The 21,770-nt window shown below is 36.3% G+C and overlaps 1 protein-coding gene across 6 annotated transcripts in view; it reads left to right on the forward strand.

The window, feature by feature from the left end:
* Positions 1-21,770, forward strand: part of AHI1 (Abelson helper integration site 1) — a 270,191-nt gene that overhangs the window by 45,618 nt on the left and 202,803 nt on the right. For all 6 annotated transcript variants that reach the window (XM_060190404.1, XM_060190403.1, XM_060190406.1 and 3 more), the window contains exons 15-17: positions 63-181; positions 3,350-3,480; positions 5,850-5,990. In XM_060190404.1, coding sequence (XP_060046387.1) covers positions 63-181; positions 3,350-3,480; positions 5,850-5,990 — 391 coding nt within the window. The remainder of the gene's footprint in view (positions 1-62; positions 182-3,349; positions 3,481-5,849; positions 5,991-21,770) is intronic.

Genomic DNA, 21,770 nt, shown 5'->3' on the forward strand with positions numbered 1-21,770 from the left:
TTGTACTCTAAAGACTGAGGACTGGACAAATTTTATAGTAGTTTTATTTATTTTTTCTTAAGGAAATTAAAGAGTGTGAGTTTAAGGGAATTCCAATAAGTTATTTGGAGGTTCATCCTAGTGGGAAACGTTTGTTAATACATACCAAAGACAGCACTTTGAGAATTATGGATCTCCGACTGTAAGTATATGAAGCATTAACAGTTTGAGCACTTGTGGAATAAGTGATGAATTTATTCATATTTACTAAATGTAGCCATGCCTCATAGCTAGACAGTTTTGTCCCTCTGGGGACATATAAAAATATCCGACTGAAAACATTCTCGAGTATTGTTAATTCTAAAATAAAGTAGGTAGAGATCAGAAGATACTGTATATCTGATCCCAAAAGTGGATGTTTTTGAGACTGAAATATATTCCACTACTTTTTACTGTCACAATTTTGTAAAAACAAAAAAACAAAAAAAAAAAAACAACTTTTGTTATATCCTTTATTTCTTTGAAAATCATGTAGCATAGTATTTTACACTGACACATTCAGAAGACTTTTGATTAGCGTATCTTATTTTTCTGGGTTTTTTTTTTTTTGTAATTTCTAAATAAGACAAATAAAGGGGAAAAATACCCTTAATGAAAAAGCAGACTTCTTAGAATGAAGCATGGATTTCTAATGTGCTAATACAAGAAGGCTAGTTTTGTTTGTTGTTAATGATTATTGTGTATACAGTGGCAGGTGTGGTCATCAGCATTTACGAATCATTCTGAACTTTTTAGGCATGACCATTAAAACCTTTAATATTTATGTAGAACACTCCGACACTGTCATGGGTGCTGTAAGAGAATAATAAGCACAATTAGCTCATCTGGATTTTATGATTTAATCATACCACTTTCAAAATAGTACATAGAACTTAGAATTAGGTTAAACTGTGAGGTCTTCTATGACTGAATCGCCTTAATTGTTGCTATACATACTACTGCTATTATGCCTGGCAAGTAAGGTACCTGTGTGTGTGTAACAAAGGATTATATTTTTCACAATAACTTTAAAAATGATAACTATAATATTTTTTCTATGTTTTTATTTGCTTAGCATAGAGATCTGTTTGTTTATGTAGTTAGAGGGAGGGAGATCAGAACATGCTATGTACTGTGCTGAGCATTGGACCTGGGTGCATCCTCAGTTTTTACAAAGCATATAATACTCACTGAGCCACCTCCCCAGCCACAAGTCTTCTGTTAAAAAGTTGGTAGAGGGGCTGGCATTTGAATTCAGTTTTGTTTATTTATTTTTATTTTATTTTGGGGGGAATTTTATTTATTTATTTTTTAATTTATAAAAAGGAAACATTGACAAACCCATAGGATAAGAGGGGTACAACTTCACACAATTCCCACCACCAGAACTCTATATCCCATCCTCTCCCCTGATAGCTTTCCCATTCTTTAACTCCATGGGAGTATGGACCTAAGGTTATTGTGGGAATGCAGAAGGTGGAAGTCTGGCTTCTGTATTTGTTTCCCTGCTGAACATGGGCACTGACAGGTCGATCCATACTCCCTAGTGGGGAAGGGCTCTGGGGAAGCAGAGTTCCAGGACACATTGGTGGAGTTGTCTGTCCAGGGAAATCTGGTCGACATCATGCTAGCATCTGGAACCCGAGTAATGAGCGTGAAGGGTTGGCATTCCATGCCTGACGTCTCTGGACACAATCTGAAGTGAAGCATGTTGAGGTGGTACTCGTTTCATTGATTATGTTGGGATCAGCGGATGCAATATCATTTGGTATGACTTGAGAAGCATGCAGAAAAGTGAGCCCCACACCAGAGGTTTCAGGACTAGGGGAAAGATAGACTCTTTAAAGGAAGTGGGAGGTTCCTGCTGTCAGAGACTAATAACCAAAATATACAAAGAGCTCAGCAAACTTAGCAACAAAAAGGCAAATGACCCCATCCAAAAATGGGCAGAGGATATAAACAGAACATTCACTTCAGAGGAGATCCAAAAGGCTAACAAACATATGAAAAATTGCTCCAGGTTGCTGATTGTCAGAGAAATGCAAATAAAGACAACATTGAGATACCACCTCACCCCTGTGAGGTACATCAAAAAGGACAGCAGCAACAAATGCTGGAGAGGCTGTGGGGACAGACAGAGGAACCCTTCTGCACTGCTGGTGGGAGTGTAAATGGGTCCAGCCTCTCTGGAGAACAGTCTGGAGAACTCTCACAATTCTAGACATGGACCTTCATATGACCCAGTAATTCCTCTCCTGGGGATTGAATTCAGTTTTAAAGGCCAGCTAGATCGAAACAAAATGGAAATATTCTCAGTAGAGGAGAAAGAAAAATAGTTTAAAATAATGATCAGGGGTGATAATACAGTTTATGCCCAGTACAAAGATAATTTCAGTCTGAGTGATTTCAGAAAACCAGGCCTAAGCAATTTGGCTTATTTCCTTTCTAAACAGCATAATACTCAGCTAAAGATCATGCTTGGACTCTAGAGGTAAATGTTTAGTGTTAGAAACTACCTTTTCTACCTGGTACTGACTAATTCATTTCTGTTTTTCCCTATCTCTCTCAAGTAAGAGAAATAATATGCTGTCTACATAAGAACTTTGTGAGGAATAAAGTATTTTACACAAGGAGAGTACTTAAAATATTAAAACACATAGCATAGGTTCAGGGATTATTAAATCCAATAACCTCTGATTGCAGAAACTGTATATATAGGCACACATACACACACACACACACACACACACACACACACACACACACATTAAACTCTCCATTATCCCCAACATAGAATTTCTTCTGTATAAAAGATTGTCCAAAAAATGTTATATGTAGTGCCTAGGACATGGCACACCTAGTTAAGTATATATGTTAATACTCGCAAGGACCAGGGTTCAAGACCCTGCTCTCTACTTGCAGTGGGTAAATTCCACAAGCCTGGAAGCAGGGCTGCATGTATCTCTCTGCCTTCCTCTTTCTCTACTCTCACTTTTTCTGTATCTTATCAAAATAAGTAAGAAGTTTAAAATTTTATTTAAAAAATGTTATATGCAATGAACCATTGAGAATGAAAGGTTCTCAGGGGCTGAGTGGTGGTGCACCTGGTTGAGTACAAATGTTATAATACACAAGGACCCAGGTTCGATCCCTCTGGTCTCCTCCTGCTGGGTGAATGATTTATTGGCTGTCTCTTTCTGATAAATAAAGATAATAAAAAACATTTTTAAAAGAAATTGTTTCTAAAAAGAGAAGAGTAGAGGTTCTCTACTACCATTCTTTTAAATGGGCAAGACCAGTTCTATTTGTAAAATGTTTTTATTATTTATAGATTAGCAGCAAGGAAATTTGTGGGTGCAGCAAATTACCGGGAGAAGATTCATAGTACTTTGACACCATGTGGGACTTTTCTCTTTGCTGGAAGTGAGGATAGCAAAGCATATGTCTGGAATCCAGAAACAGGTAAATAATTCATTGATCTTAAAATAAGTTGTTTTGGGGTTGGGTGATGGTACACCTGGTTGAGTGCACACATTACAGTGTGCAGGGACCCAAGTTCAAGCCCCCAATCCCTACCTGCAGGAGGAAAGCTTTGGAAGTGGAAGGAAATTCTGTTTTCAACTTCTTAATTGAAATCAGTTGCAGTCTAAATTTATATTTATCAATAAATTCTGTTCTATATTGTTTTAATATGTTAATCATTTCAGAATTTTATATTATAATTATAATAATAATTTTTTTTCCTATGACATATTGTAAACCTTGAGAACTGTTTATCTTGAGAAGACTAAGGGCTGGGTGGTGGTGCATGTGTTACAATACTCAAGGACCCCGATTCAAGCCCTGGTCCCCACCTGCAGGGGGAAAGTTTTGTGAGTGGTACTGCGTATCTTTCTGTCTCTCACCCTCTCTATCACCCCCTTCCCTCCTGATTTCTGGCTGTCTCTATCCAATAAATAGAGATTAAAAAAATTTTTTTAAAGAATTTAAAAAGACATGAAATATAAATATATAATAAAAATAAGTTATAATGTAAATCTTGAATAAACAAGTTTTCGAGATGGTTAAACATCAACAATATATTTTGGTTTGGTATGCCCAGTTGGGTTTATATATTACCATGTGCATGGCCCTGGGTTTGCTCCCCTACTTCCCACCTGCATAGGGACCACTTTATGAGCAGTGAAGCAGGCTGGCAGGCGTCTCTCTCCCTCTCCTTCTCCCCCTACCCTCTCAAATTTTCTCTCAGTCCTTGCGAACTGTAACATAGGTGTTCAGTCTTTTTTTTTTTTGCCACTACAGCTTGTGTGGTAGTATCTCATTATATTGTTAATTTACATTTATCTGAAAATGAGCATATATATATATATATATATATATATATATATATATAGTTGTTGGCCATCTGCTTGGATCTTCTACAGTTTGAGTTCTGCAATTTCTCCCCTGATTTTATCTGATGTTCTCTGTGGCATCTGAGTCAGATACCTCTCTACTTTTCTCTAAACTCTTGGTATTTATTTTGTGAATTGAAGAGCTCATCAAGAGAATGGGATTCAGAGGTCTAGAGAGGTTACTTAGCAAACTAAAGGCCTCAGATTCAGCCCCATCACCAAATACTGGAGCAGTGTTCTAATACTTCTCCTCACTCATTAATTAAAAATAATCTTTAAAAGGTTAAAAGAAGGGGGCCAGGTGGTGGCACACTTGGTTGAGTGTACTTGTTAAAATACACAAGGTTCAAGTTCCTGGTCCCCACCTGAAGGGAGAAAACTTCACAAGTGGTGAAGCAGTGCTGCAGGTGTCTCTGTCTCTTCCTCTCTATCTCCCCTCTTGATTTCTGTTTGTCTCTATCCAACAAAAAAAATAAAGATAATAATTTTTTTTAAGTTAAAAGAAATAACTCCAACAGAATGAAAACAACTATTTGATACAGTGGTATGCAGATACTTAGAAGTATTTGAACTTTATTTTTTTTTCCCAAACTCTTTTTAACTTTACTGTAGACAGAACAGAGAGAAATTGAGAAGAGGAGGAGATGGAGGGAGGGAGAGAGACAGAGACAGAGACAAAGACCACCTACAGCATTGCTTCACTGCTTATGAAGCTTTCCTCCTGCAGGTGGGTACTGTGAGCTTGAACCTGGATCCTTGTACAAGGTACTACTTGCCCTTAACCAGGTGCGCCATCACTTCGCCCCTTTTTGAAGTTTCTTTGTAAGTAATTATGAGCTTAATCTTCACTAAAAATACATATAATAAGTTTAAGAATAATTTTCACCTAAATCATTTTGTTGATAATCAAGACTGGTGTCAAGAGATCCGGTTTCACATCTCACAAGAGCAGGTGTCAGCATGTCTCATACTTTGCCAGACTGTCATCTCCATTCTAAATAGGATACGACTAGATCCCCAGTCCCTTCTAACTTCTCCCTACTTCTCCATTTGAAACCCTTGGATCTTCTGAATTAGACCACAGTTTATTAATGTTACATTCTGTATTTTCCTTTGTTTGTTTGTTTGTGTTTGTTTATCTAGTACTTGTCCCTTTTCATCTGGATTACTTTATCTAACATGATGCCCTACTCTAGTTCCGCTACTCGTGTTGTAGCAAGAATGAAAATCTGATATTTTCTTATAATTGAATAGAATTTGAAAGAGAGAACATTTCCTTATCTCCTCATCTGTCTTTGGATACTTGCTTTGTTTACAAATTTTGGCTACTGCATATATCACTGCAGTAAACATAAGCATGTGTAAATCTTGAAGAGTAATTCTGGAATGTGAAATATCTGAAACAGTACCAATTATTGCATGCCTTTTCTTATTTAGGAGATCAAGTGGCAGTGTATGCTGACTTGCCATTTAAGTCACCCATTCGAGACATTTCCTACCATCCACTTGAAAATATGATTGCATTTTCTGCATTTGGGCAGAATGAGCCAATCCTTCTGTATATTTATGATGTCCATGGTAAGTATACTACTTGTTAAGTAAATAATATTTTGCATATACTTTTTAATATTTTCATATTATTTTTCTTTGATTGAATATCCCTTATTTTAATTGAATGAGGAATCATGAACCTTGTGAAAATAATCATTCTTTGTATTAACTAAATTTTCTTGACTATATTAGTAAAAGCCAAATAGAAGTATAGATGTAACATATTTTTAAGCATGATTATTTTGGAGTTTAAATGACAGAGGAAGTTGTATACTTATGTTTGTACCCATAAATGATAGTTCCTACTTTGTAGATCAATTAAATGATATAATCCACCTAAAGTAATTGTTAATATGTTAACAATATTTAAAGCTAAATAACAGTTAATGTACATCTTCAATCTTTTGAATTGAATAGTGAGTTACTTTCTCAATTTGTTTCAACTTTACTAAAATAGTTTTAGTAAATTAGAATTTTGAGAATTTATGATAAAGAAGGCCAAAGAAAGGAAGGAAGGAAGGAAGGAAGGAAGGAAGGGAAAGCCCAGTCAGTGAAAATAAAATCAAGAATAAGAAATCTAATATCTTTTCTATCTAAAGTTATACCATGCTAGCATTCCTAGTAATAATAAATAAAAATTGACACATTATTTTAGAATAATTTACCATTCTCAGAATAACTTGGATGTATATTCTTATACATTTTTTCTTTATTGGTGGGAGGGTTAATGGTTTGTAGTTGACAGTATAATACAGTAGTATTATACTGCATGTGTAACATTTCTCAGCTTTTCACATAATTCAGCCCCTTCTAGGTCCTCCTATGTCATCATGTTTCAGGACCTGAACACTCTCCCCCACTCCAGAGTCCTTTATTTTGGTGCAATACACTAACTTGTCCCTGTCTTTATTTCCTATAGGGAACTTGGAATTTCTTTGTTACACATAGTACTGATAATGTTGCCACTCTGAAAATTACAGCTCCATATTCTTCATATGCTCTTACATAAAACTAAAAAGGCTTTATTAGTCTCTAAGTTGCTTAGGATGCATACTATCATTTACTACTTTGGTGGGGTTTTTTTGTTTGATTATTTGTTTTGTTTCTTGTTTAGTTTTTGTCATTGTTGAGGCTTCACTGTCTGGGTCAATTTTTCAGATAGAGACAGAGATGTGAGTGGGAAGTGGAGGTAGAGGAAGGTTTGGAGGGGCAGAACCCTCAGCAATACTCCAGTGGAGCAGGGATCAGGCTTGAACCTAGGTGGCACACATGGCAAAGTACGCATTCTGTTGGCTCTATCATTGACTTTTTTTTACTAAGCTGACTTGTAATGCAGTGAATATATAAGTCTTCATATGTATGTGTAATACTAATGTGGAAATATTTAGACAGTGTTTTAAATTAAGGAGATGTTCATGGTAAAATGTAGTATGCAAATTAAGTTGTTTAACTATCCTAATAAATGCCAAGTTATTAGGTAGTAGGCTTGAGTTCCAAACCTGAAAATTTTGATCGTAAGATGGATTTTATTGAGCCTTTTCAACCATATATTAGAAAATAATGTATAAAGTTGAAGATTCTCTAATTGTGAAGAACTAACATAATGTTATCTATATGACACTATTATTAATGATAAAATTGTTAAACAACACACTTCACTTTTATTTGTCTAATTCAGAATGTATATTGTCAAGCAGATCTTTCTAGCCACTTTAACTCTTCATATGAAATTATACCAAAGTACTTTATAATCGGAACTGTTCTATAGGAAATAGGAAACGCAGTTATTTCCTCAGACTCTGTAGAGATTTCACAACAGTTTTCATTCAGTTTCTTATTTGCCTTTTTAGGCTTTTTAATTTGTCACTGAAAATGCAGCTTTAAGTTCTATTCATCCTTTTCATTCAGATTATTTCTTGTCATTGATAGAAGGATTTTTTATTAAAATAACTCAATTTGGCTTTTCCATTTGGTTTTTAAACAACAAACGTTTAGCCTAAGATGTCTGTTCTAGAAGCATGAATAGAAAGGTAAAAAGTGGGAGTCGGGCTGTAGCGCAGCGGGTTAAGTGCAGGTGGAGCAAAGCACAAGGACTGGCATAAGGATCCCAGTTCGAACCTCGGCTCCCCACCTGCAGGGGAGTCGCTTCAAAGGCGGTGAAGCAGGTCTGCAGGTGTCTATCTTTCTCTCCTCCTCTCTTTCTTTCCCTCCCTTCTCCATTTCTCTCTGTCCTATTCATTTCTCTCTGTCCTATTCAACGACAACAACAATAATAACTACAACAATAAAACAGGGGCAACAAAAGGGAATAAATAAATAAAATAAATATTTTAAAAAAGAAAGGTAAAAAGTACTTAGGAATTAAGAAAACTTGAGTTTTAGACTTAGTACTATGCATGTTTCTTGCTTTCCTACAGCTACATTTCCTTATGTAGTCTGTTTCTGCTAGTAATAATGACTGTTCTACCTCATATATGTGTGTGTATATTATAAGTCAGGGACTGTGAACATACTTTATAAATCAGTATGTACTATCTCAAAACAGAAATTGTAAACAGAAATTGTAAAATGGATTGTTAGCATGCTCATTCAATAATTAAACACTTAACTTTGTAAACCTACCTTTTAATATGATTATAAACATCTCTAGAATGGAAACGTTATTATGTTGTTTTCCTTACTCTTTCTGTTTGTCAGTCTTTTCCTTTCACTTGAGCATATACACTTCTAGATAAGTTGTTTTACAGAACACATGCATGCATTTAAGATCATTATTTATAAGCACATTGTCTTAACATAAAGGTGAAAATCTTTTTGTAGTTGTTTTATAAATTAAAATATTAAGTAATACAATCTGAAGTCATAATTATTTAATGTGTTCAGAATATAATTTTATACATATCAACACACCATTACAAATAAATTTAAACTCAATGTGTGTTCCCAACTTCTTTGCTGCCTATTTTTAAAAAAGAAGAAGCTTAGGAAGAAGCAACATAATCTAGAGCAATACAAGATTTAGCAGTTCTTATATATGCATAGGAAAATTGAAAAATTGTTTCAGACTCTTAAATAACTAAGTTGTCGGAAAAGTCAGGACTCATTTTTTTTCTTTAAAAAATACATTATTTGCCTACCATAGCTTTGGTTTATTTTTTTCAATACAGGAATATTAGATTCACAGTTTCTTATCCCAAAGTAAAATCCATATATACCTTTACATACTTATTCAGTGGTATAAGATTTGAACTATGTAGACCAGATTCAGGATTTTTAAGTACATTTAGGTAATTTTCAAGGAAAATAGAACTCGTTTTTTAAAGAAGCCAAATAAACTGCATATGAGACCACAATGGTAGCTAAATGTATCATCTATCTTTCAGTTCTAGCAAAATCTGTGAAGAGTCAGCAACCATCTTTCCCTGTTAAGCATATGTTCAGGTTGTGGTCTTTTGGGCCTTTCATTCTACTGACTTCTTTCTTTTTTTGGTAAGAAATAAGATTTGTACTTTCATAAGGCAGTTTTACTTGCCTGAAGTTGAAAGGGTTAATCATCTAGTAATACAAAGTTTAGTCACAGAGCACCACACAGATAATGCACTTTTAGGATTCCCATAATAACACAGTACTAGTCAGAGAAACGCTTCTGCTGTGTTAAATTTATAGAGCTGAGCTTGAATAATTAATTTTCTGTTACTAATCAATGTCAAGGATCTTGTTCTAATTTTAAAAATAGCTCTAGCTAGTATGTAGCACTTTCTGTGTCCCTGGTACTTTTAAAAGCTCTTTATGTATGTTTATTTTAATAATAAATTAAAAATAAATTTTAATAATCTTGGTAAGAGACTATATTTATTTCCATTTCACAGGAACCAAGATGGCTTCATATATCTGGACTTGGTGTTTAAGCTCTGGTTTATTGCACTTAACTGCCTTTTAAGCAAATTTCTTGAGATATTGGCTTTTGATTGTGTAATCTATCTTGTGGAGATGTAGGCCTGCTCATCTTTTTCTTAACAGTACTCAGCCTGAATTTTGACACATAGGTCAAATCTTAATTAGCATTGACAATCCTGGGTAATGAGTCCGAATTTTCACTAGGTGGCAATATCTCCTCTGAATCAATGCTCATTTTGTAGTATTAATTCAGTTAGGGTGATTAGGCAAGACGATTTTTTATTGAGCACCTATATTGTACAAAAGAGGGATATGAAACCTAGGAATTAGATTCAAATGATAATGCTCTCCTTTCCAATCATTGGTGCTTCATAAATAGTTAATTAAACCTCTGAATGAATTTTGCCTAAAGGGAAAACAGTGTATTATCAGTAAGTAATACAACAAATATTTTATTTATACTGTTCATATCCATTGAAGACCACCTGCACTATTAGTTGATAGTTTTTTTTTTTTCCACAGTGGCATACTTTACCCAAGTTTAGAAGAATTTGAATTTTTAAATCCCTGTAAAAACTTTATTAAATGCATTGATAATTGAATTTTAAAAGTCCAACATGTTAGACATGTCTAACATATTGCTTGTATCTAACATATACCTATTACACCAACAAATGTTTGATCTAAGAACTTCAGATACTCTAAAATGGTATTTTATTTAAAAAATAGAATGAAAGTCATAGTCATTAAATCAGGGATGAATAATAATAATGGTGATGGTAGGTGCTAACATTTAGCAAGCATTGCTGTATGCCCCCTACTTTTCACATTATTTTATATACATACAATCCTCCCCAGGCACCACAAGATAGATACCATTATTACCAAGATGATGAAGCTGAGACATACAGAGAATGACGTGATTTGCCTAAGGTCACCCAGTTGGCAAGTGGTAAAATTTATTTGTGTTTACCATGTTCTACCTTTGATAATGAGAGCCCGTTTGTGTTTATAATTGGAAAGCAAACCACGATGGCCATTTCTTCTATTAAGACAAGCTTTAATAGTGCCCCCTTTCCTTTATATTTCACAGCCTTTTGTTCCTCCTTGAGGTAAAGCATTTTTCAGTTATAAAAAATGCTGATTTCAGTTTGACTGCAGACCCCATGCATTTTAAACATTAGGCTATCCAGTGATAAATACGTGAAGCATTGGTTCATGTATTTGTGGGCCATATAAATCTCTTCTTTATAAAACTGTCTGATTGGATTTTTGCCCATATTATCATTATTATTATTTGCTATTGTTGAACTATATGAGTTCTTTATATATATAGATATCTTTACTAGATAGTTTGATATCTATTCCTTGTCAGATGTGTGATGTGCCAATATCTTCTCTCAGTTACTGGATTGCCTTTGGGGGGGGAGGTTGTCTTTTTATTTTAATAATTATACAAATAGATCCTGTTGTGTATTTATCTGTCTATTTATTTATTTATTTGACAGAACATGGAAAAATTGAGAAAAGGGAAGGTAGAGAGGAAGAGAGACAGAACTCCTGCAACACTGCTTCACCACTCATGAAGCTTTCCCCCTGCAGGTGAGGAAAGGGGCTAGAACCTGGGTCCTTAAGGGTTCATGGGGATACATGCACTTAACCAGGTACACCACCACCTGGCCCCACAGGGTTGCCTTTTTATCCTTATGGGTTTTTCTTTCTATGTTTAGAAGCTGTCCAGTTTCCCCAACACCATTTATTGAAGAGACCTTTTTCACCATTGAATGTTTTTTGGCCCCTTAGACATATTTTAGATGTCTCTTGTATGTAGGTTTATCACTGGGCCTTCTGTCATGTTCCGTTGGTTGAATGCCCTTTATTTTTCCAGACAGAGCAGAGATGCAGACAGAGTGAAAAAGGCCACAGCACTGAAGTGTTTCTTCAAGGCAATCAAGACAAGCCCTGAACCTGGGCCCCATGCATGGGAAAGCAACACACTATCTAAGTGTGCTATTTTTCCATCCCTGAGTGCCCACTTTTGTTTCAATACCACACTGTTCTTGTTTTCATTTATTTATTTATTTATTTTACCAAGAGCGCTATGCAGCTCTGACTTATAGTGCTGGCAATTGAACCAGGGACCTCAAAACCTCGGACATGAAAGTCTTTGTGTATAACCATTATACTATCTCCCCAGTGCCAGGTATCAACTTCTTTTTTTTTTTTCCACTTCCTCAGTGGGGGCAGGGAGGGGCAGCTAGTGATTTGCAATACTGCTTTTATATTTATTTTATTTACTAATATTTTTTTTTACCGAGCACTGCTTAGCTCTGGCTAAGGGACCTTGGAGGCACTCTAAGGTCTCTGCAGGGACCTTGGAGCCTCAGGTGTGAAAGTCTTTTACATTATCTTTATGCTGTTCCTCAGCCTCACCACAGTATTTTAATTATTTTTAATTCTCTTTAGCATAAACTGAAGTTATCTGGTAGTCTTGGAAACCATTACTAAATCAGTAATAAAAATTTCGAAGTAAATAAAAATAAAACATTAGCTATCACGGCTCCGTCATCTTTATTCTTTCCATTTCTTGATATACCTTGAGGAGGAGGACCTAGGCTAGGGCAGAAAACAGAGAGATTTTACACATGTACCAACAGTGGTATTTAGTTTAAACCATTAATCCTCACAATAAAAATATTTTAAAATAAGTATAATAAAATATCAAAAATAGGTAACTAAATACTTTTGCAGTAAATGTGTGGCTTATTATTTTTTTTAATCTTCATTTATTTTGAATAGAGACAGAGAAATTGTGAGGGAAAAGGAAGGTAGAGAGGAAGAGAGACAGAGACACCTGCAGCCTTGCTTTACCACTTGTGAAGATTTCCCCTGCAGGTGGGGGCCAGGGGCTTGAACCCAGGTCCTTGCACACTATAATGTGTTCACTTAACCAGGTGTGCCACCCCTTGGTCCAAAATGTGTGGTTTCTTATTTTATTTGAGAAAACCCCTCAAGGTTAAAGGGAACTTGCTAATCTTGTCTTTATCATTCACTTACAGATGTTGCATGTAACTATGATGCATTAAGCCATTTTGTTCTCTGTATTATCCAAAATAATGAATTTTCTTTGTTAATTTAACATTAAGTGTTGAGGTAAAGTTTTACAGTATTTTTATATAATAGTCTAATACGGGGAGTTGGGCATTAGCGCACCGTGTTAAGCGTAGGTGGCGAGAAGTACAAGGACTGGCATAAGGATCCAGGTTCAAGACCCCGCCTCCCCACCTGCAGGGGAGTCTTTTCATAAGTGGTGAAGCAGGTCTGCAGGTGTCTTATCTTTGTCTCCCCCTCTGTCTTCCCCTCCTCTCTTCATTTATCTCTGTCCTATCTAACAACGATGACATCAATAACAACAATAGAAAAATAATCTAATACCAGTTAAACTAATGTTAGTGTCTGTAGCTTTATGTATGATTTAGTAGTGTTTCTGACATGCTGGTGAGCAAAGACTAAAATGCAAAAACATAATCTTCATATTTGTAAAGATCATGTTGTGACACACATAGCTAACTGTAAGTCAGAATTTTAAATATTACTAGCTTAGTAGGAAAAATTAAGAATTACACATATGAGTGAAACCATCTGGTAGTTGTCTCTAATCTCTTTACTTATTTCGCTAAGCATAATCAGCTCCAGTTTCATCCGTTTTGTCCTAAAGAACAGATACACACATATACAAAAGAGATAAGCATTCCAAATTTTAAGATATTACAAAACTACCCAAATTTTGGTCATATCCTGACTGGCCCATTTTACTGTTTTTCATTAAATTTTGACTTGAAAACGTACTTAATTTCAGGTTTCAGGGTGTATAGAAAACTCAGTCAATGGGGGTTGGGCAGTAGCGCAGTGAGTTAAACGCAGGTGGTGCAAAGCGCAAGAATTGGAATGAGGATCCTGGTTCCAATTCCCAGCTCCCCATCTGCAAGGGCGTCACTTCACAAGCGGTGAAGCAGGTCTGCAGGTGTCTTATCTTTTTCTCCCCTTCTCTGTCTTCCCCTCCTCTCTCCATTTCTCTCTGTCCTATTCAACAATGATGACATCAATAACAATAATAACTTCTTCTTCTAGCGTTTGCCCTACTTCCGTAGCCAGTCAACAGGTCAGGTTGAAAGCTGTCAGGAGCTGCTTGTTGCTGGCTTTGAAAGTGACTGGGATCCATGTGGATTCAGTCGGCTAGGAAGGATTGTCAGTTTCCCCAATGAATGGGTACTCACGGGATACACCACGAAAAGGTCGATCCAATAATAACTACAACAATAAAACAACAAGGGCAACAAAAGGGAATAAATAAATATTTAAAAAAGAAAACTCAAGTCAGTTTAGTGATTTGCACATAAAACAGAGCCCTGACTCCCTCATCCAGGCAATATTTATGTTTACACTTGTGTTTACACCAAATAACTCAAGTGATGGCTTAGTTGGTAAAGCATAAAGCTCAGGATTTCTGTCTGGCTTTACTATATGTAAGCACCATGAATATCATTAAGCTACCATTCATGAATATCGCAAAATGGTTCTTCTAGCGTTTGCCCTTCTTCCATAGCCAGTCAACAGCGTCAGGTTGAGCCTGATGTAAAGTTTCGAGACCTCCTTTGAATCTGGAGAGGTGGCAGTCGTTGACTATGTGGGTCATAGTCTGTCTGTAGCCACAGGGGCAGTTCGGGTCGTCTCTGGCTCCCCAGCGATGGAACATAGCGGCGCACTGGCCATGGCCTGTTAGATAGCGATTGAGGGTGCTTTGGTATTTCTCCCTCCTTTAAAAAAATATTGGATGGATACTGAGTGTTAACACACCCGTTAGTATATAAATCTTAGTATGTGTGATACCCTGGGTTCAAACCCTGCCATTCACTGCCTGTTAACAATATTGCTCTGAGAGAAGCTCCCTAAGTGGTAGAGTAGAGGTGAGGTGATGTCTGTCCCTCTCTTTGCATCTCTCCCCTCTCTCTTCTCTCTGTTCTACCTGAAGTAAAAAAAAATGAAAAGTTGCCCTGGGAGCAGTAATATCACACATGTTCAAGTCCCAAATACCACACACACACAAAAAGTAAATTTAAAATACAAACTAAATATTGGACCAAAGAGTTTTATTAGTGGCATCATACATGATCATGACACTGAGTTTATTCCCTGGCTCTGCATTAAAATGAAAAAGTCCAACAAAATGTAAGCTACTATGGAGTGAGGAGACAACCGTGTGTTTGGAAAGACTAGAATAAGAATTAGAAGATAGGCTTCTAGGGAGTCGGGCTGTAGCACAACGGGTTAAGCGCAGGTGGCACTAAGCTCAAGGACCGGCGTCAGGATCCCAATTCGAGCCCCCGGCTCCCCACCTGCAGGCAGGTCCCTTCACAGGCGGTGAAGCAGGTCTGCAGGTGTCTGTCTTTCTCTCCCCCTCTCTGTCTTCCCCTCCTCTCTCCATTTCTCTCTGTCCTATCCAACAACAACGACATCAATAATAACTACAACAATGAAACAACAAGGGCAACAAAAGGGAATAAATAAATAAAATATTTAAAAAAAGAAGATAGGCATTCTAGACAAATAGCATCATTTTCTCTTTGACCCTGGTCTCCATTTTTTAATTTTTAAACAATTAAAGTGCTATGGTTGTTATTTTTTTTTTATCAAAGAATAAAATGAACTGGAAGCAATGCTTAAGATTAGAGTTTATGAGCCAGTCCATAACAGGAAAATCCTAGCTTTCATCTGTGACAACATACATGGTACACACTTTCAAATGAATATTGTAAAGCTTGATGATTGATAGTGGAATAGGAAATAAAAAGATAATAACTTTTTTCGGGTAATTTAGATATAGATTCTGCTATTCAGCTAACTCATTTTTACTACTATTGTTGCTTGTTTCCTTTGGGGCTTCACCATTCTAAGCTGACTTTTTCAGAGACAGAGAGACAGAGATAAAAATAGCACAGCATCTGGCTGGGTGGTGGCACACCTGGTTGAGCACACATATTACAATGTGCAAGGACTGGGTTTGAGCCCCCAGGCACCCTAAAGGGGGAAAGCTTTGCAAGTGGTAAAGCAGTGCTACAGGTGTCTTTCTCTCATTAGTGAGGTCTTCTACCTAGGAAAGTCAGATTGGCATCATGGTAGCATCTACATTTTGGTCGCTGAAAAGCTGTAAGATATAAAGCAGGACAAATTGTTTAATGAACAGGAACCTAGAGGTTAAAATATAGCAGATGAAATTTGGGGCTTTCATTTTGGAAAAAGCTAGGAAATCAATTTTAGGTATATTTCCAGTGGCCCATAACTTTACTAAATTTTGCCAGATCCTGACAGCTAACATGCAGATGGGCTAAAGGTATTATCTGGGGAGATGGTGTCAGAGTTGGAAACTGGATCAAGGCAGACCATGTCACTTTCTTATATATCAGTTTTGCTAGTGACACAAGTTCTAATTATAAAATATGTCAGTGAAATATAAAATTACTAGCAGACTCAGAAATGCATCCAGGTTACAGGAATTCAAGCGTTGCTTCAGTAGAACTTATTTGATTCGTTCATCCACTATCTTCAGATCAGCTGATACAGGAACAAATCAGTAATATGCAATAATAATACTACTAATAATAATGATAACATTCTTATTAATCCCGAATAGTCTTGTCTAGTCCATTCAGGTTACTATAACAAAATACCGGAGACTGAGTGACTCATGAACAAGATAAATTTATTTCTCACAGTTGCCACTGGTAGATGCATTGTCTAGTGAGAACTTGCTTTCTGATTCATAGTGGGCTCTTTCTTTATGTAATGTCACATGGTGAAAGGAGCAAGAAAGCTCTTTCTGATCTCTTTTTATAAGGGTAATAATTCCATGCATGAGTGTTTCTACTGCTATGATCTAACTGACTGTGACAAGCCCCATCTCCTAGGATCAGCACTATGGTCATTAGGACTTTTATCACATGAATTTTAGGGGGAAACAAATTTTCAGGGCATAGAAAAGCTCTATACTAAATAAAAGATAAAAAGGAAGCATGCTGTATAACTGCTTGATTCAGAGAAAAATATCGACTTACAGAAATAATGTAGAACTTAAATAATTTGATAACAAGTGAAATGGCTATACACAGTAAGAGGACTGCACGTAATAATAGGTCTTAAAAGAATTAAATTTTAGACTAGAAGGAAGTCTTTTTAATATAAATGTAAAAAGCATACATGGTGTTTTAGTTGTACTTTATTATAAGAATCACATAAGTACACATAGATTTTAATAACAACAAGCCATGTATTTTCTTCAAGTGCAAAAGACACTGGATAAAAATGTCAATATCTTATTTCCTCCATTCTTCCTTCTCTAAAGATAAAAATCTACTGAGAAAACCACATTATTTTTTGTAATTGTTTAAGGTCAGAAAATACACAAATGCACTGAACTCATATAAATCAAAGGATTGTCAGTTGAAATGAAAACATTTCAAGAATTATTTTAATTGTGTAAAACTTAGAATCCCAAGTTGAAAGTACTTTTTTTATTTGCCTTTTTAAATTTTCTTTATTGGGGGATTAATGGTTTATAGTCAACAGTAAAATACAGTAGTCTGTACATGTGTAACATTTCTCAGTTTTCCACATTTCCATTCAGTCCCCACTAGGTCCTCCTCTGCCATCATGTTCCAGGACCTGAACCCTCCCCCTCACCAACCCCAGTGTCTTTTACTTTGGTGCATTACACCAACTCCAGTCCAAGTTCTGCTTTGTGTTTTCCCTTCTGTTCTTATTTTTCAGCTTCTGTCTATGAGTGAGATTATCCCATATTCTTCCTTCTTTCTTTAAAAGTATTTTGATGGTTATAAAATCCCTTCAAATAAATGTATTTACCATCTTTATGTTCTCAGTACCTCACCCATGTGTACCACTTAGCACATTGCAGTATCTTCTTGCTGACCTCCAAAAGATACACTCTAGAAATGAGTCATTGTCTTTGTGTACCCATGATTGTTCAAGACATGTCTGATAAAAACTAATGGGAGGATATTTTAATCATGTCAGGCTAGGTTAAAACTGTATTTTAAACATAAAAGTTAAATCAGCAAAGAAGAAAAAAATGACAAGGAAATAATTACTAATTGTGATAGTGTATTTTAGCTCGGTAGAATTGTTTTTAGAAGCCTCTGAAATGGGCTGGGGAGACAACAAAATTGTTATGCAAAACTCTCATGCCTGAGGCTCTAAGGTCCCCTGTTCACTCCTCAGTGCTTCCATAAGCCAGAGCTAAACAGTGCTCTGGAATCTCTAATCTCTCCCTCCGTCCTTAAAAAATTGATTAATTAATTAATTATTAATTAATTAATTATTAAGAAGGAAACATGAAATGTTAAAAAATCACAAGAGACTATCAGACATCATCTATTATAACTATAATCTATTATAACTGATTTACAATGTAATAAGCTCTGCAGTCTTATAATAGGTGTATGTATTTGTAGAGGGTTGTAGTTGGAAGTAGGGGGAATACAAGAACCTGTAAGAAACATCTAGTGTCTGAGAAGCTAGGGATTTGTAAATACTGCAAATATTTTTTCTCATCTTCACAGAAGAAATGGCTTTTGTATACAAAATTCCCTTTAGAAAAAAATATATAGTTATTTTGTTTTGTTATCTGAATTAATTTAACCTATTATAATCCTCCCTGAAAAGCATCTTAATACCTAGAAAAATAGAGGAACAATATTTGTTATTTTTTTGTTGTTAAAAAATTCTGGAGGCCGGGTGGTGGCACGCCTGGTTGAGTGCCCATGTTACAATGTGCAAGGACCTAGGTTCAAACCCCCACTCTCCACCTGCAGGGGAAAGGCTTCACAAGTGGTCTGCAGACGTCTCTCTTGCTGTAATTTCCCTTTATAAATAAATAAATAAATAAATAAATAAATAAATAAATAAATAAATAGTTCTCAAATAAGTTTAAAAAGAGAATAACCTAGAAAGTTGTTGCTTGTCATTTGGGAATTTGGGAGCTTGGAGTAAAATAATAATGGGGAAATATAAATGTCATTAAACAGCTAAATCTGATTTTGTTTTCCATCCATTGCAGCAGTCTTAACAAAATGATAAAATCAGGAAAATAGTGAATGGCAAAGATCATGAAATGTAATCTTTCTGTTTCCATTTCTGTTCCCTCTACTTAGGTTACTCCTCCTAAATTCTAATCCATAGAATGCTTATTATTTTATAGCTTAAAAGAATAAGGGGCCCTGGGAGAGAGGGGGTTTGGAGTCCTTAAAGTAGGGGGGAAGGGAGCTAAGAATATGTAGCAGATACCTACTGCACAAAACTAGGAGGACATGTACTTGTATAAACAAAGGTGCAATAATTTCATCATCCCCCTAGTTTTATATATATATATATATATATTCTCATTTTCTTTAACTGATTTTTGAGTGTCTGAGATTAAAGTAGAAGTTCCAAGTGCTACAACATTTAAGGTGACTCAGTGATTAAAGTGTTGGAAACTCAAAATTTGAGGTTCTGATTTCAGTTGCTAGTGCTACATGTGCCAGAGTGATATTGTTTCCCTTTCTTTCTCCCTCTTTCACTCCCCCCCATTGATGAATAAATATAGCCTTTTTATTTAAGTTCTAGGTATTGTAAGGAAATCCAAAATAATATGCAGAAGAATAGTAGTCAAGTTCACAAAAAACTCAGAAGTATAGGAATAGATACATTTCCTTCTAAAAATTAGTTCCCCTTTCATGTACTTACTTTAATCATCTTTTACATGTGTTTTGTTTGAGTAATCATTTACTAGTTGATTTTATGGGTATTCTGTGCATATTATTATTCCTCTTTATCATTAGTTTGCTATTTGCTTTTTTTGGTGAACAGCTTTACTAAAGTATAATTGGCATGTAAAAATCTGCATATATTCAAAATCTACTAGGTTATTGGAAAAGCCATGATGGATTTTTCTTTATTTGGCAAAAGAGATTTCTTTTATTTTTTTAATTTTTATTTATAAAATAGAAACACTCGGGGAAATAGAGGCTCTATAGTGGAGATGTGAGGTTCCTGCTGTCTTAGGGTTCAAAAAGACAATCGATAGTTAATGTTATCATCACATTATTTGGTAATTGGGTTAACTTTGAAAAGTCCTTTTGTTAGGGTTTGCTGTACAGTACCCAGCATCTTGTATATAGCTGTGCTATTGGTTGCTTCTGATCTACTTGGTCTAGGTTTTTGAGAGAGTCTGCATGTCAGTTACACAGCCTATATATTGAAAAGATTCAGTTTGTGTTTTGAAAAACTTCGAGACATACAATTAATTTTCCCCCTCTCGTATTAATTAACTAGTGATTTATATGACTACATTTTACTAGGAGTGTACATAAACACCATTTCCACCACCAAAAGACTGTGACCCATCCCTCCCACCCACTCCCACCCCCCACTGGCCCAGGAAGCTGCATGCCTACCCCTCACCACAGGGTTTTTACTTTGGTGTCCTACTTACAATTTGGTCAGGTCCTGCTTTTAGTTTCCCTTTCATATCTTCTTACTCAACTTCTGTTGATGAGTGGGATCATCCCATACTCATCTTTATCTTTCTGACTTAGCTCACTTAACATAATTCCTTCTAGCTCTGTCCAAGATGGGTCAGAGAAGGTGGGTTCATTGTTCTTGATAGCTGCATAGTATTCCATTGTGTATATATACCACAGCTTTCTCAGCCACTCATCTGGTGTTGGGCACCTGGGTTGCTTCCAGGTTTTAGCTATTATGAATTGTGCTGCTATGAACATAGGAGTACACACCTCTTTTTGGTTGGGTGTTATGGAGTCCACTTTCCCATATGCCTCTCCCAATCCATATCATATAATATTGCATCTGCCGATCACAACCTAACCAACACAATGATTGCCACCTCAACATGCTTCACTTCAGACTGTGTCTAGAGACTTCACGTGTGGAATGACAACCCTTCAACTTCATTGCTTCCCCAGAGACCCACCCTACAAGGGAAAGAGAGAGGCAGACTGGGAGTATGGACCGACCAGTCAACACCCATGTTCAGCAGGGAAGCAATTACAGAAGCCAGACCTTCTACCTTCTGCAACCCACAATGACCCTGGGTCCATGCTCCCAGAGGGATAGAGAATGGGAAAGCTATCAGGGGAGGGGGTGGGATATGGAGATTGGGTGGTGGGAATTGTGTGGAATTGTACCCCTCCTACCCTATGGTTTTGTTAATTAATCCTTTCTTAAATAAAAAAAAATGGAAACACTGATAATATCATTGGGTAAGTGAGGTACAGTTCAACACAATTCCCAACCAGCAGAACTCCGTATCCCCTCCCTTCCCCTGATAGCTTTCCTATTCTTTATCCCTCTGGGAGTATGGACCCAGGATCATTATGGTGTGCAGAAGGTGGAAGGTCTGGCTTCTGTAATTGCTTCCTGCTGAACATGGATGTTGAAAGGTCGATCCATACTCCCAGCCTGTCTCACTTTTTGCCTAGTGGGGCTGGGATCTGGGCAAGTGGGGTTACAGGACACATTGGTGGGGTCTTCTGCCCAGGGAAGGTGGTTGACATCATGGTAGCATCTGGAACTTAGTGGCTGAAAAATGAGTTAACATATAAAGCCAAACAAACTGTTGTTGACTAATCGTTTACCTAAAGACTGGAATATTGCAGATGAAGATTTGGGGTCTCTGTTTTGGAAATATCTAGTAGGTCTATTTTAGTCATATTCCAAGGGGCCCATGACTATACTAGTTTTTGCCTGAGCCTGACATCTGATATGCAGGTGGACTCAAGTTATTGTTTGGGGAGATGATGTCATGGCTGGAAAAGGGACTAGAAACCTGGATCAGGG

The sequence above is a fragment of the Erinaceus europaeus genome, chromosome 4 (assembly GCF_950295315.1).
Source record: "Erinaceus europaeus chromosome 4, mEriEur2.1, whole genome shotgun sequence".
NCBI lineage: Eukaryota > Metazoa > Chordata > Mammalia > Eulipotyphla > Erinaceidae > Erinaceus > Erinaceus europaeus.